This window comes from Parambassis ranga, chromosome 15 (genome assembly GCF_900634625.1).
Source record: "Parambassis ranga chromosome 15, fParRan2.1, whole genome shotgun sequence".
NCBI classification, from domain to species: Eukaryota; Metazoa; Chordata; class Actinopteri; family Ambassidae; genus Parambassis; species Parambassis ranga.
The window spans coordinates 9,359,347-9,374,050 of record NC_041035.1 but is presented as its reverse complement, the minus strand read 5'-3'; the positions used below and the strand labels follow the sequence as shown (position 1 = coordinate 9,374,050).

At 41.6% G+C, this 14,704-nt stretch overlaps 1 protein-coding gene across 8 annotated transcripts in view; it reads left to right on the top strand.

Annotated features, from left to right (window-relative positions):
- The first annotated feature begins 945 nt into the window (after positions 1-945).
- The window catches only part of LOC114446975 (transcription factor COE3), a 65,051-nt gene continuing 51,292 nt past the window's right edge, over positions 946-14,704 (top strand). For 6 of the 8 annotated variants that reach the window (XM_028422909.1, XM_028422905.1, XM_028422908.1 and 3 more), the window contains exons 1-6: positions 1,512-1,642; positions 1,933-2,089; positions 2,400-2,463; positions 2,707-2,762; positions 4,454-4,527; positions 6,157-6,225. In XM_028422909.1, the coding sequence (XP_028278710.1) occupies positions 1,512-1,642; positions 1,933-2,089; positions 2,400-2,463; positions 2,707-2,762; positions 4,454-4,527; positions 6,157-6,225 (551 nt within the window). Of the gene's footprint in view, positions 1,643-1,932; positions 2,090-2,399; positions 2,464-2,706; positions 2,763-4,453; positions 4,528-6,156; positions 6,226-14,704 lie in introns of all 8 variants that reach the window. The other 2 variants (XM_028422910.1, XM_028422902.1) reach the window with 1 other exon arrangement.

Here is a 14,704-nt window from a genome sequence, read left to right as displayed (position 1 = left end):
AGATGCATGGATTTCCTGAACTTTGTTTAATGTCATGAAGCTGATTTTTTTTTTCTTTAAGTCCATAACAGAGGTCAGGAGATCAGACTTTATGTTCTTGGAAATGGCACAGCGATGTGTGACTGAGTTGTTTTAACATAGATAAGAACTGATATTCAAACTTTGAGAATGCTTTATTTTTTTTTAGCGCAATAACAAAAGAAAGTCTCTCACAGCAAAACACACCCCGTTGTTAAAAATACTTGATGAAAAATTAATGTTAATTAATAGATTTACAAACACGTCTGATGCTGTGAAATGCTCTGAAATCAGCGAGTTATTAATTACATTTTAATAGTATCAAAAGTAATCCACGAGGTCAAATGTACACTCTATATGTTCAATATACATGAAGAAACATGATATTAAAATATGATTCATGGCCTGTGTTCTCACAGATGCTTTCGACACACCAGTGAACAAACAATCTCATCATCAACTCATAATGCTAGCAAATTTAATCGAATAAATATATCAAAAACTATTAATTTTAATCCATTATAATCAAACTAATCACGGAAATTGCAATCATTAGGCCAGCTAAAAAATAATAAGCAATGAATCCTGAATCCCCAGTTATTATTATTATGTATATTTTTTTTTATTATTATCATTTTTTTCCTCATTATGTGTGATGGTTACACCCGGTTGAATTTTCCATATCATTAAAAAAATCAAACTCACCACATATAGGGCCTAAGCAAGAGGAAAAGTGGAGCGAATGAGTGTTCTCAGGCTGCTGCACTATAGGGCTGTACCCGTACAGTGGAGCGCCACTGCCTGACAGGAACCGTCAGAGCTCCATATATGGTCAAAACCACGCCCCTTCAGCGTCATATTCTGACAGCGCCTCTCCCGTGGGTTTAGAGTTTTGGCTCCCGGGAAAGATTTCAGTCCTCGGGGAAAGAGGGCTTAGTTTTGCATGTTCCCATCCATCCTGCACGACGCGAAAGGGCCCCTTATCCACCTCTCCTGTGTACTAGGAACACCTCCACTGGTGATCAGCCTTTGCCTGTGTTTGTCTTGTGGAGAAGCAGCAGCACCTTTTTCAGGAGTGGGTTTTTTATTCAACAAGAAGTCCTGAAGGTTTTGGATGCGGTGCTTCAGGGATGTGGGCACTTTGAGAGCAGCATCACCCACAAACACAAACAACTGCCATCGATTTTTCTGTGAATAGCACAAAAAAAAGAAAAAAAAACAGAGGAACAATAGCAACACAAAAAAATCTTGTCTATTGAACAATTCACTTTTCCAGTCTGTGGATACCGCTCTAACTAAGTACAGCACTTTGAGAATTGTTCACATCGGACGGACTGAAGAGGGAGGCAAGACCTGTGGACCGGGTTTTCCCTCGCAAGTCTGAATCGGCTCTCGCTACTTATCCCGTGAAAAAAAAACCCTGAAGGATAACGCGCTTGGACGTTTATTTCCCTAATTTCACAGGAGGCTCTTTTTCACGCAAATTGTCCTAAATGTTTGGGATTCAGGAAACTATACCGCGGGGTGGGACGACAATGAAGGAGGAACCGCTGGGTGGACTGAACTCGGTCCGCTCCTGGATGCACACAGCTGGGGTTGTGGATGCAAACACAGCCGCCCAAAGGTACGCATGCCAAAAGCATCTGATTTTTCTCACGCATTCCCTCCTCATCATATCGACCCCTCAATCCCCTGAATACTCTGTATCAATTACGGTCTCCCAATAAATGCCCCCCCTTCGGCTTTCCCTTCTTTCATTACATCAGATTACCCATTATTGTGACAAATCAAGAAATCTCCCCCGTATACTCAAGCGTGCTTCTGCATCTCCAATGTTTCCATCAGCTTCTCCATCATCTAGTATCCCCGGTGTCCGGTGCTTAACCGAGATGGTCTCTTGTTTTCTCCCCGCAGCGGTGTCGGCTTGGCACGGGCACATTATGAAAAGCAGCCCCCTTCCAACCTCAGAAAATCCAATTTTTTCCATTTCGTCCTGGCGCTGTATGACAGACAGGGTCAGCCCGTGGAGATCGAAAGGACAGCTTTTGTGGACTTTGTGGAGAAAGAAAAAGTAAGCGCTGTATTTTAGAAATACATGCACCCCCTGTACATAATCAAGCACATGTTATCGAAATTATGTTCTCTGAAATGGCAATGGGTTACTAAGGGGAAGTCACGTGTAATATTGATTTTCTTAAAAACTCAATTCGCTGATGACAGAGAGTCGTTTTCAGCCCTTATTCTTCCTTTGCACAAATTATCAAAATATCTTATAAATATATATATTTTTTAAGAACACACACACATACACGCAGGCATGTGGTAGCGATGGACATTTGTTATGTTGATGCTGATTTTCACAAACTGTTGTTCTTCTGCAGGAACCAACCAGTGAAAAAACTAACAATGGGATACATTACAAACTACAGTTATTGTACAGCAACGGTGAGTCAAACTGTCCTTCATATTACACCAGGCGTTACTTTGTCAATAATAATAATAATAATAATTATAATAATAATAATAGGCTACATGTGTCTGATCATTGTTTATTTTTGGGACTTGTTAATAAACTTTTATTTTGGAGGCTCTTGTTGAATTGTTGCCTGTTCCTCCAAATTCACTCATCTTTTCTTCTTCTTCTCTTTCTTTTTCTCCTTCTTCTTCTTCTTCTTCTTCTCTCCCCAGGTGTCAGAACAGAACAGGATCTTTACATACGGTTAATCGATTCCATGACGAAGCAGGTAGGCTGCTGTTACACTTGTTTCTATACACGCACAGTGCAACATCCACGCTTCACCTGTGTAAAAATCTTAACATGCCGTGCAAATTGTCACCCCTGAGATCCAATATATAGCTGTGTATATATATAAATATATATATAATGTGCTTGCAAAACTCGCAGTTGTGGCACAAAATAAAAGTCAAATTACCGGTGTAATATGAAGAGACAGCATCCATTTTGACTGTTTACGTTTGAGCAGATCATATTGCAGCACTCTTAAAGTCAATTTCACTCACGCCAGAGTTGGGCTTCAGTTTGTCCAACATTAAAATTTAAACACTACCTCTGCTCCATATGATCTGATTTCCTGCAAAGAGTCTTCAGAGGTGACGCTCTCGCTCCCTCTCTCTCTCTATATATGTATTTTTAAATTTCATTATATTTATAAATATAAATGTTATTGTGCACACGTGCGTTTTTACGCAGAGCCAGAACGCACAACACTATATGATACGTAGATCTGAATCCAAATGTAATTATAATTTAGGGAAATAAAATCAGCGTCCAGGTCCTCCATCTCATGTTTTTTTCATTATTAAAGAGCAGGTTTAGTCTCCTGAATAGAGCCGTGAAGCCTGGACCACTGGTCACAGACAACATTCCTGTGCGAATGATCCGAGTCAATGACGCAGAACAAGCAATTTATGGATTTCTGTTTCTACAGCTGCAAATAGCGACATAAATCAAACCAATATAGATAATCGCTCGGTTCCCTGAAAAAAAAGAAAGGAAGAAAAAACACACATCAGGTCACGTAGGACATCTTTTAGAAGAAAGAGAGTGATGCGACCTGGTTCAGATATATCAGTTTTTTTATTGGCTTCATGCGTGACAAAAAAGGAAAAAATAATACATTAATTTTAAAAAAGCAAAATATAATATAAAATATAAAATCTTGTATTTTTAAAAACTATTTCTATATTTTGTTATAATGCTAAATATTTTGTCAATAACGTGCAGTTGTGCTTGCGTTTACACTTGGTGCCGGTTCAGTACGAGGGAGTAAAGTGTCTATCCTTAGAAATGGAAGAAGGAGGGAGGGATCGAGGGAGGGAGAGAAGAGCGGCAGAACTGATAGCTCCACGCCATCTGTTTCAGCCAATGCTCAAAAATTACTCAACCGTACCGCCAGACACCGCTTTTTATCCACAGAAAGATCATTGTTAGCGGCTCAAAATAAACAACAGATTGCCCATTAACACTTTCCCCCAAATATCCCCAGATTATAAGCATATTGATGACACTTCTATTGGATCTCTCCTTATGAAAATCCCTCTGTCTCTCCCTCTTTTTCTCTGCCTGTCTGTCTGTCTGAGTCACTGGATATTAACGAGATTAATAAAAAAAAATACTGTTTATTATAACAGCAATAATAATAATAATCCTCATTGTTATTATTGGTCTCTTGAATTTTAGAATTATTCATTTTTTAAATATTTGATGTTAATAAAATCTGTTTTTAGTAATTCAGGGACGTTTAAGTTAAATTGTCTAAAACATATTTCTTACTCAACAATACACATATTCACTTGTCCTTATTGTATTTATTTTATTAATTAATAATTATTATTATTTCTGAATCATGTGAAAGGTTAACATGCCTAAGATTTGACTGCTTTGTTTTTCACTTCTCACTTTGTTTTTTCAAAGGCCATAGTTTATGAGGGTCAAGACAAGAATCCAGAAATGTGCAGAGTTCTTCTTACTCATGAAATTATGTGCAGGTAAGCATTTTCTTCTTTCTTTTTTTTCTGTGGGGGTCCTTTTTTTTGCAGATCCAGGCAAAAAAAAAGAAAAAAAAGAGTAGTTAATTCCCTCCCCTTCAATAAGTTTTGACACTCATGATGTGATGCAGCTATCCAAACTGTCCTGTGGTCCTTCAGTAACTACAGAGAGAGAGATGGAGGCAGTGAGAGAGCTGCTGTCATTTCTAACTTTGATATGATGTGATTCAACTTTGATACAAATATGACAGTGAAAATGAACTGACTGTCTTTTCCAGTGAAGGGAAATTGAATGTATAATAAACAGTCAGTGACAAAGTACATGAGGTCTTTTTTTTTTTAAAGAAATGTATGTGAGCATAGAGAGCCTGCCTGAGACAATATGCTTTCTGTTATGCATGCTATTTTCCCCTCTATTTAGCACATAGTCACTTCTCGCTTGATCCCACCTGTCAACAATGATCAGCAAGCCTTTTAGTGTCATTTAACCACATAAATCTCAACTGCTCATATTGCGCTGCTATTCAGCGGTGTCATTGATACTAAAAGGAAAAACGCCTTTTGTTGTTATTGTTGAGCTCAGCGTGAGCTTTGTGAACATTGAATTCGGATACTGTCGGTTAACCTCTCCTTTGTTGCACCGGTGCATTGTTCAAGTTACTGGTTGAGAGCAAGTGCAGCATGAGAGCTGAGAAGGATTTGTCTTTTTCCATGCATAAACTCATCACTCACACTCAATTTATACATACATCCATCACTTATTTGTGACACGTTGAATATGCCCGTGCTGTAGAGGTAATTTTTTTTAGTCAGGAGGAAGTGTATTTTGCTGCTGAATAAAACAACTACCACAACTGCTGCCTGTTATCACGTAATAAGATATATTATCTAATTATTTTTTAGACTTGTAACCCAGTTGTTTTTGAATCATATTTTTGCAGCTATAAAACACTTCTTTATTATTGCTTCTTGACAGCCATGTAAATCAGGGATATTTAAATAGCTTGAGGTTGACTGACAGTAGCTTTGCACAAAATCTTTGTTTTCCTTTTCTGCACCATATGGCATAAATCAATCTTATTCACATATGCTTATATGTTTTCTTTTCAAATGGAAGCAGCGGATGATGTATTTGTTTATTTCTTTTGCGGTTTTGATTCAAGTCCCAATCAAAGAAGTGAACGGCAGCTAGCTATAGGCTCAGGGAGGAGATGGCTGAAACATGTGGTGGAAGATAGATTAGTGCTTTTGAGGCCATAATTGATAAATGCCCTGCAGAAATATTGGTTGAGGGTGGCACCTTGCATCTCCCTCAGAAATAGCAGCTTGGCAATTAGAGGTAAACAAAAGCTGAAGCTGTGAAAAGTGACTCCCCTGCCTCCTGGCCCAATCCCCACTCCCCTCCCCTCCAACACTAAGCCAAACAACACAACATGTTGTTTTCACCATTTTTATCAGCCATCAGCATCAATGGAATGGACAGATTGAGTGAAAGAAATCTCATGGCAATTTTTTCCTCCCTAATATCAAAAACCACTCTTAATGCATGCTTGTGGACTATTGTGTGTTGTTGATTTATTTTTTAATTGAGCATTTCTTGTGCTAAAAACACTTTCTATGTTTTTGCAGCCGATGTTGTGACAAGAAAAGCTGTGGGAACAGGAACGAGACCCCATCAGACCCAGTCATCATTGACAGGTAGGCTGTGTGCAGCTGCTTCTTTCCCTGTTTGTGAATGAGTGAGCGTCAGGCTGACTAAATGGATGAGTGACGGCGCACGGATGAGATGGTGAACAAATTAGTTCCCTCCCGGTGTTGCCAGACGGCCCAGTTGGGCTGACTTGCATCTTCCTGCTCACAGTGTGGGAACTGTGGGTGAGTTTGTGTGAGTGGCTGAGGGGCGTCTTTCCCAGGTACCTGTGCACTGAGGGGCGGTCACCACCTGGATAGGGTTTGTTCAATCACAGGTGGTTCAATCACTAGAGGATCATGCTGGGAATACTCCTAATTAGCTTAGGCAACTTCACATTTATTTGGCTGGCTTCCTCTCTTTGTTTATGACAGTGATGCTTACACTGTCAATAGTTGTTTTTCATTGACTGTTTCCTTCTCTCGTGTTAGCTGTGAGTTAGATGCCATTAAAGTTTTGTTTTAAATGGGATAAACATTTATGTCTGCTCTTTGGTTCTGCACCTTCAGGGATATATTACCTTCATCACCTTCTAAAAAGGAAGAATAAATTGCCTTTTTTTAAGGAATTGACATTTTTCTCACGCTGTGAAACTATAGGTCTCGGTCAGTGTGAATATGTTTAGGAAGGTGAAGGAGTGTGTGTGTGTGTGTTTGTGTGTGGTGGGATATAGAGGTGAGGCAGGGGGTGTAGTTTGAGCGTCGATCTCAATGTAACTCTCACCACGTAGTAGGGAGAGACAGCAATGCTAATGTTTGACTAGCCAGAATCACTGTTTGCTTAGTGGAGAATGCCTGGTATCTGACAGAGGGGACAACTCTCTTATTAGTAATCAAATAGGGCTGAGCAGTTGTTGCTGCCACTCCACTCCAGCGGCTTCTCATGCATCAGGAAGTAGGAGCTGGCTGCCCTGGGAGCCTGGATGGATTACCAGAGCTACTGCTGTCTGAACTCAAAGTCACACAGACACACATGTATATAAACGCAGACACAAACGCAGACAGACACACACACACACACACATGCATACATGTGCATCCCCATGCTGTTGCTGTGGTTGAATGTTTATGTTTTTAACAGTGCATGCACAAGACCAAGGATAATGCAATAGATGGAGTCCTTACTTAATTCATTAGTCAGGTGCATTTGTTAGTGACGGGGATGATAGTGCGAACATTAACATATAACTTGAGACGTCTACTTTGCCTGTCTTCCGCTGCTTTCATGTTTGCTTTGTGTTGTTCTGCTGCCTTTTACTGTTTAGAGTTTCGCACACCATTGTTCTTCAATCTGCGGGACAAAAACATGTAACTTAAGTACAATAAGCAAAATGAATGCATGGAGAATTAAAGTCAAGAAGAGGGGTGGGAAAAAAAAGAGCAGGGGAAAAAAGGAGCGGATGGATATTGTAAGCTCAACTGGCTCAGTGAGGGCTCGGATTTTCATTGTGACGAGTCTGAATAGGAGTAGAGTATCCCTTTCCTTGCACAATGAGCAGCTCTGTTGAAACACAAAAGCATATGTTCCTCATTAGACCCTCCCATTGTCTCCATGTCGTAACTATGAGCCCGTCAGCTCACCCTAACAGACCCACACAGGTTCCCAGTGACTGAAGGAGGCTTGCAGAGAGGGGTGCTTGTGAAAGGTTGCAGGGTTTAGCAAGAGTTACGGACATGACCAGAGCACACTCTAAGCCCGGCACATACGATTATTTACTGCAATTACTTGACTGTTCCCGCTGTGCATATGGGTAAGCTTTTAGTTAAAGCTTCCATGTTTTACAGCCGTTGCTGTTACATCTGTCATTTTCTCATGCACATCATTACAGGCACCTGTGCTGCGGTCGCTGCTGGCAGAAACTGATTATTTCCAATTGAGTAGAACATAGTTGAGTGACATAAACCTAGAGGAGAGGTTTGATTGTTGGATCAGGCATGTCTCATCTGTCTACAATTACAGTTTGAAAACCGGCTAGCACTGCCACATTTCCTAGAGAAACAGTAGCACGGCCGAACCTTAAGAAACAGATTTGGAGTGAATCATTGATGGCGTTCATTCTGTAACATTTTCCCAGATGGTAAGAGGGGAAAGCGCACACAGCTAGCTGGCATCTAGCAAGACATTAACTGGCGTTCCCATGGATCTGGCATATCCAACGGAGTTTGGGAAACTTATCATTCCAAATGTGTCCTATTTTCCTGCGGTCAAGCCAGACATCTGTTTACCCTATTTTCTCTCAGAGTTTTGATACAGATTTTCACTCAGATTTTTGAAGAGGAAGGATTCTCTTAAAAAAAAAAAAGTTGGTTAGATATAGGCCCAACAGCTGTCACAAAGTTTCAGCACTGCTTGGTCTGTAAATATTTCAGCACGTACATTTGATGCCCTTGCATTATTCATTTTCATTTTTGGATGAAGAAAGGCACTATTTTTGCAGCGTTTGGGGGGGGTTTATACTTGAGGTCCAACAGTACATGTAAAGTACATATTTTTCTCTACAAAAAAAAGTCATCAATAATGTCAGAAAGCGTTGCTGTGACCGCATCACTTTGCAGTTTGGTGTAATCATCTCCCCCCTCTATAAATCCAGCAGTGCTACAGATGTCACATTTATAAGTTAATGGTGCTTTAAAGTAAGTGGGAGTGTAGGTTTATTTAGTCTGTAATTTGAGTCTTTAGAATTATAGTGATGAGGTACCCAATATCTGATTAGACGGTTTTCCCATTTACAGTACAGGTGGTGTATAACCAAACATAACTCAATTTACGATGACTCCTCTGCCGTGGTATCTGTCTTCTCTCTCTCTTGCATATTGACTTTGTCTTCTCTTGTGTGAAAGATTAGATACATTGTTCAGGCTTACACATGGATTTTGTAATAAGACAGCACATGTTGTTGAAAGAGGAGAGAAAATGACTCATTCTGTCTGTCAGGGTTCAAAGGTCACATTTGACTCTGGAAAGCTGCAGCAATTTATGCAAGCAGAACCGGGCCAGACGGGGGGGTGAGAGCAAATGTGTTATCGGTGTGTGTGTGTGTGTATTCTCCCCATATATGAATTTTGATTTTAATGTACTGCATGTTCATACAGTTTAACATCCTGTGTCAATTTACACTGCCATTCACAAATAGATTCCAGGACCAGACCTTAGCATGTCAGCTCCATTTATTCCAGTGGCCACGGCACTCCCTTTCACTTCCTGTCACAAAGGTCAAAGAGCACTGACCTTTGGAGTGCAGCCCAGCCACTGAATAATTCATGACATTGACTTGTTTTTCCCCTTATTTTTCCCCTCGTCTCTCTCTCTTTTTTTTTGGTCAGCACACATGGTTGTGCTGTGGGAGGCTTTTATTCATTTAGCTCATTTATAAAGGCCTCACTGCACCTGTTCGTGTGTTAATGCAATTAAATTTTGGCCTAATGTAAATTTTGCTTAGCTTTCTGTTATGTCCCTCATTAGTGAGCCTGTATTTTCTAAATGACTTTGCGTTATCGTTCATTTGTGGAACACCTACGAGGTCATTTCCCAGAGTGCACTTGACTTGTTGTCAAGTTGTTTACCAGAAACAAAAGACCGCAGCCTTAGAACGTCTCACATGTGGTTCCCTCGGCCTTCTAAGAAACAAATCGGAAAATTTGTGTGCTCCCATCTGGTTTTTGCAAAACCGTGATTACCTCCAAAAGCTGAACAAATGCCAGTATTTATAAGGTCAGCCCTTTATGTGGAAATGTGATGTAAATGAGAATCAGCGAAAGGGGACATTAAACAAAATTAAATTCATTGTCTCCTTTAATGTCATTTACATTTTTGGCTAAGCCCTGGACTGTCAAAGAGGATTTCTAAAACCATTTTAATTGCACATCAGCATTGGAAAAGAGGGTGTGTTTTCACTGAGCGGCTGTCTTGATAACCTGCAAAAGAGAAGTGTGTTTATGAAGTACCTAAATGACATGTTTTCACTGCATCTGCAGAGGGGCAATTAACATGGCACTCACTAGGTAGTGTTAATCTAGCATTGTGCTCACACCATCAATAATGAAAATGATGCAGTGTATGAGGGTCACTGTTGTTGTGATTTAGATCTGATTGCTGCAGGTGTTGAGCTGTGGGACCTGCACTGCAACGCGTTTCAGGCTTTTACAGTGAGTCATTTAAAGCCGCTAACTCGTATAGGAAATTCTCTCTTATTATATTTGCACACACCTTATTATTTGCGGCTTAATAACATAACCATCTTGGTGTTGTATTTATGGCCGTGTTTGGTGTAATTCATGTGACAGATGTGGGTTTTTTTGACGCCCATTGAGAAATGAGAGAACAACCTGGCCACCCCTGGCTAAGTCAACGTGATGTTTGAGTGAAGCCTGTCTCCTTCAGAGCCAAAGTAGGAAGAGCAGGAAGTGTTGAGAGCGAAAGCTGTACTTGGCAGCTCTCCTTTGGCTTGCACTTGCCGAAAAAATGAAACCCAGACCCTCTCTGCAGCCCCATAGCCAGAACCTCCTTCCCAGTGCTCCAACATCCAGGATTGGGTAATACTGTTCACTAAGCAAAACATTACCTCAAATTATTCTCGCCCTGTTTTCTATTCCCTCCTCCCTCATGTCGGTTTTATCGCAGTTTGTAAATGTCAAGACACGTACAAAGACGCACAGTATAAATGATATTTTCCAAATTATGCTCACATGTTTGGGTTCACATGAGTGGCGGCTGAATGTAACGTGGTGCCTGACGTTCCCAAGGGAGACCCACCTCACTAGGGTAGGATTCCCCAGTGGCATCAGCTAATGGCAAGACTTGACAACAGCAGAGAAGCCGGGGGTGTTGTGTTTTACTAGCGCTGAGCAGGGGTGATGACTTTAACATGTGTGCAGAGAAAGACGGAGATGTTTGTGTGGTGTGTGTGTGTGTGCATGTGTGTGTGTGTGTCTTACTGCATTTGCGCGTGCACTTGTGCATGTGTGTGTGTGTGCGCTGTGCTAAAGAGAGAGGTGTGCAGTACGAAATACTGGCGCGGGCCAACAGAGCGACGGATTCGGCTCCAGCTTGACGGCAGTGAAAGACGAAACATGGTTCCACATGTGTTGAGAAAGAGCAGTCCATCTGTCCATGGAGACAACCCCTCCCCCCCTTCACCACCCCCGTCTCTTTCCCTCTTTCCTTCTCTTCCTCTCCTTCTCTCTTTGCTCTCCTCCCCTACCCTACCACCACTCTTTACTCCCCTGGTTCACTGCTGACAGAAACAAGGCCAGAGCTGGGGTGATGGGATGAATGCTGGGCCAAGAGCAACACTGGAACTTGTATACACACACTTACACACACACACACACACATGCTGAAGAAGAGTAAGAAAAGGTTATCAAAGATGTTTGTACATGTTGTTGAAGTTTGCTATCCTCAGTTGTTTTAATGTGCCACTGATGTGATTTAAATCCTGCTGTGGAGTAATGTAAACAACATTATTATTATTATCCACTAGTGCTGCAATAAGCCACCACGGTGAAAATTTTGCATTATTGAAGTTAAATCTGAAGTACATAAAACATGCCACTCTGTCAAATATTTAGCAGCTGTCCTTTATAATTAAAACCCATAGTTGTTTTGAAGGTGTTGTTTGGTTTCTTAAAGCATTAATGACGCAAGAGCTTTGTCAAGCAGCTCCTGATTCTGTGAATCACATTTAGGTCACTCAGACCCTTGTTATTTTTTGCCATTTTTTCCTGCTGAAAAAGGGTCTCCTTTCTTTCTTTTGGCATGTTCTCGCTCCCATTCAATCCTTATTAGGTTTCCCCTAATTGTCAAACAAACTGTTGGGTCAACCTCAGTCGTATCTGGCCGTAAAACAGCACATTAGGCCCTGGTGAGGGATATATGTGGTATTTCATCGGAGACGGAGTAATGCTGGGGTTTTATGGTTAAGTACCAGTTCACGCCCACGCCATTTGTTTCGCATTAGAGTGGAGGTTTTGTAAATCAGATCAATATGTTCGCTGAGATGTGATTCCATGTTGGGATCTCCCGAGTCGTTCTTTCCTCAAGTATTTTTCTTAGGGGACTGGTTGTCGATGCACACTCCTCCGCTTCCCCCCTCCCATGCCCATCCTTCCCCTTTTTTCCCTACCTCTGTCAGTCCCCTCCACCTCCACCTCAATCTATTTCCATTTTCTGAATGTAGCAATTTGTAGTGTGACACGGGCAAGATTAGGATGGGAAGCAGTCTGAAGATTTCATCGGACATGGTCCTGCTCCCACTGGTGTGAGGTCACAGGACAAAGATGGGGGAATTCAGGGATAGGGTCATCAGTTACCTCGGGGAAACGAGCTGGTCTGCTGGCTGCTCTGTTGGCCCCAGGGGTGCCTGGGATGTATCGGAGGAGAAGCCCCAGAGAAAGAGCCCTGAACCAGTGTCATTTATTAAAAGTGACAAGTTATTTCTAACTATAGCTCTGTTTTTATTGTTTTACAATGCTGTCATTTGGAACAGTGCCCCTCTGTTCAGGAATCACAAACGAGTGATGAATGAACCAGGTGACCAGCTTTTTTTTTCTTTTTCTTTTTTTACCATATGCTCTATGCACTTTGGCGACACATGGACGCTGTTAAATTATATTATGTATTTTGTTGCCGCACTAAATTAAACAAACGTGCAGCTTTAATAAAGATCGACCGAATGATAAGTGTAATAAAAATATTTCACCATTCACCAGTTTTCTCCAGGACATTTGTTCAGTAAATGAATAACAGCTTACAGTATGAATCTCAAGCTGACCTCTGCATAATCAGTACCAGAAGTCCCACAGAACATGACCACACTGTGGTGTGTGTGTATGCAGAGAGCAGAGCTTCAGCTTTTACTATTTGAGTTGGTTACGTTTTACTCTTTATAAAAAACATTCACGCTAATAATGGAGTATTTATTCAATGTTTGACCAAAGCTCTTCATTGAGGGTCACTAAGGTACTCTGCTCCCCCCTCTTTTTTTTACTGCCTGCCCCAACTGCGTTAATGATATATGACAGAAATTTCCTTGTGCTGGTTCAGTGGCAAGAAAGGTCCTGGCTAGTCTATATCAATCCATCTGACTTATGTTCCCATGTCTTGAATTACCGCTTGATGGAAACCTGCTGCGGGCTTCTCTTGCCAATTGAAATCAGATCTCCTCCACAGCCTGGTGTGATATTGATCCATATTCAACACCCAGGCTGCAGATCGATCAGTATTGATTTACAATAAAAAACACTCCTCTGCTTGTTCAGCACTGCGATCGATACTTTAAAGCAAAAGGGGAGAAAAAAAAATTTAAAAAGAAGAAAAACAGGACTGTGCTCTTTTTTTTTCACCATGCAGTGACCAGCTGGAATGTATAAAAATGTGAGGGGCATGTTTCTTTTCATTAGCGAAGTATGAATTTAAGTGACCAAACCTTGACCACAGCAGCAACCAGCAACCACAGTCTGCAGTGAACAATGATCCGCTCCTGCCATGTGAGACAAACCAATAAAAATGGTTTAACAGGATGACACTTCTATAAGGACTCATTTATTGAAGGAGGTGTGTCTGTTTCTGAATTAGTGGCACATCTGCACTGCAGTGGGGAGTGCTAAAACTGTCATATCAAATCTATCAGAAAATTGAAACGGAATGCTAAAAGTGGCGGATCACTTTAGCTTGATTTCTGCGTGTTAACACGATGACATGATTTCCTGTGGTTATGATATTAATTCATTCTCTATCCCACCCGCACACGCACCCGGCCTCCCACACAGTCATCATTAGGACCCGGTACAATGCCGAACACATTGGAGCAGACTAAGACGACCTATTGAGCTCCATCCAGATCCACTTTCCTCCCTGTCACATCTTAGTCCTAATCTCTCGGACTTCCTCTCCTCTGCCAAATAACTGTTCCCATCCAGCAGGTCCCAGCATTGGCCCAGGCTGCCAACATCTGAAAGTTATTATCCCCAATCTCTGACATCCAGGAGTTTACAGTTATATAATGATGGGGAAAACCACATGTCCCCAGAGGCAGAGAACATTTTTGAGATGCCTCCCCATCTGTTTTGGGGGAGCTGCCCATTTTGGGCCAAACTGAGAATGGCAGGCAGGCAGATATTTTTTGTAATCTTTTATTTTCGACCACTGGAACAGCCCAGTCTGGGAGTCATTATATGGGGTGATAAAGCAAATCCAATTGGGTCAGGTTCCCCTTCCACACAGTGCTGGTGGCATCATCTCTCCCTGCCTCAGTGCTCGTCCCTGACTGTGTAAGTGGTGGTTGTTTGTTTGTCCTAGAGAGGCTGGGCTGGGGGACTAATGCAAGCCCGGGGGCCAGCCAGGTCGGAGGCGACGGTAAACCCGAGCTGCCTGGTATAGCAGTACTCCCTCGCTGCTGGCTCGGCCTTGTTTGGACTGCAGCTCCGGTTTGCTTTCTTAGAGGGAAGCTGAGCCTCCGTAATCATTGAGCCTTTCGCTCGGGTGGAGAGC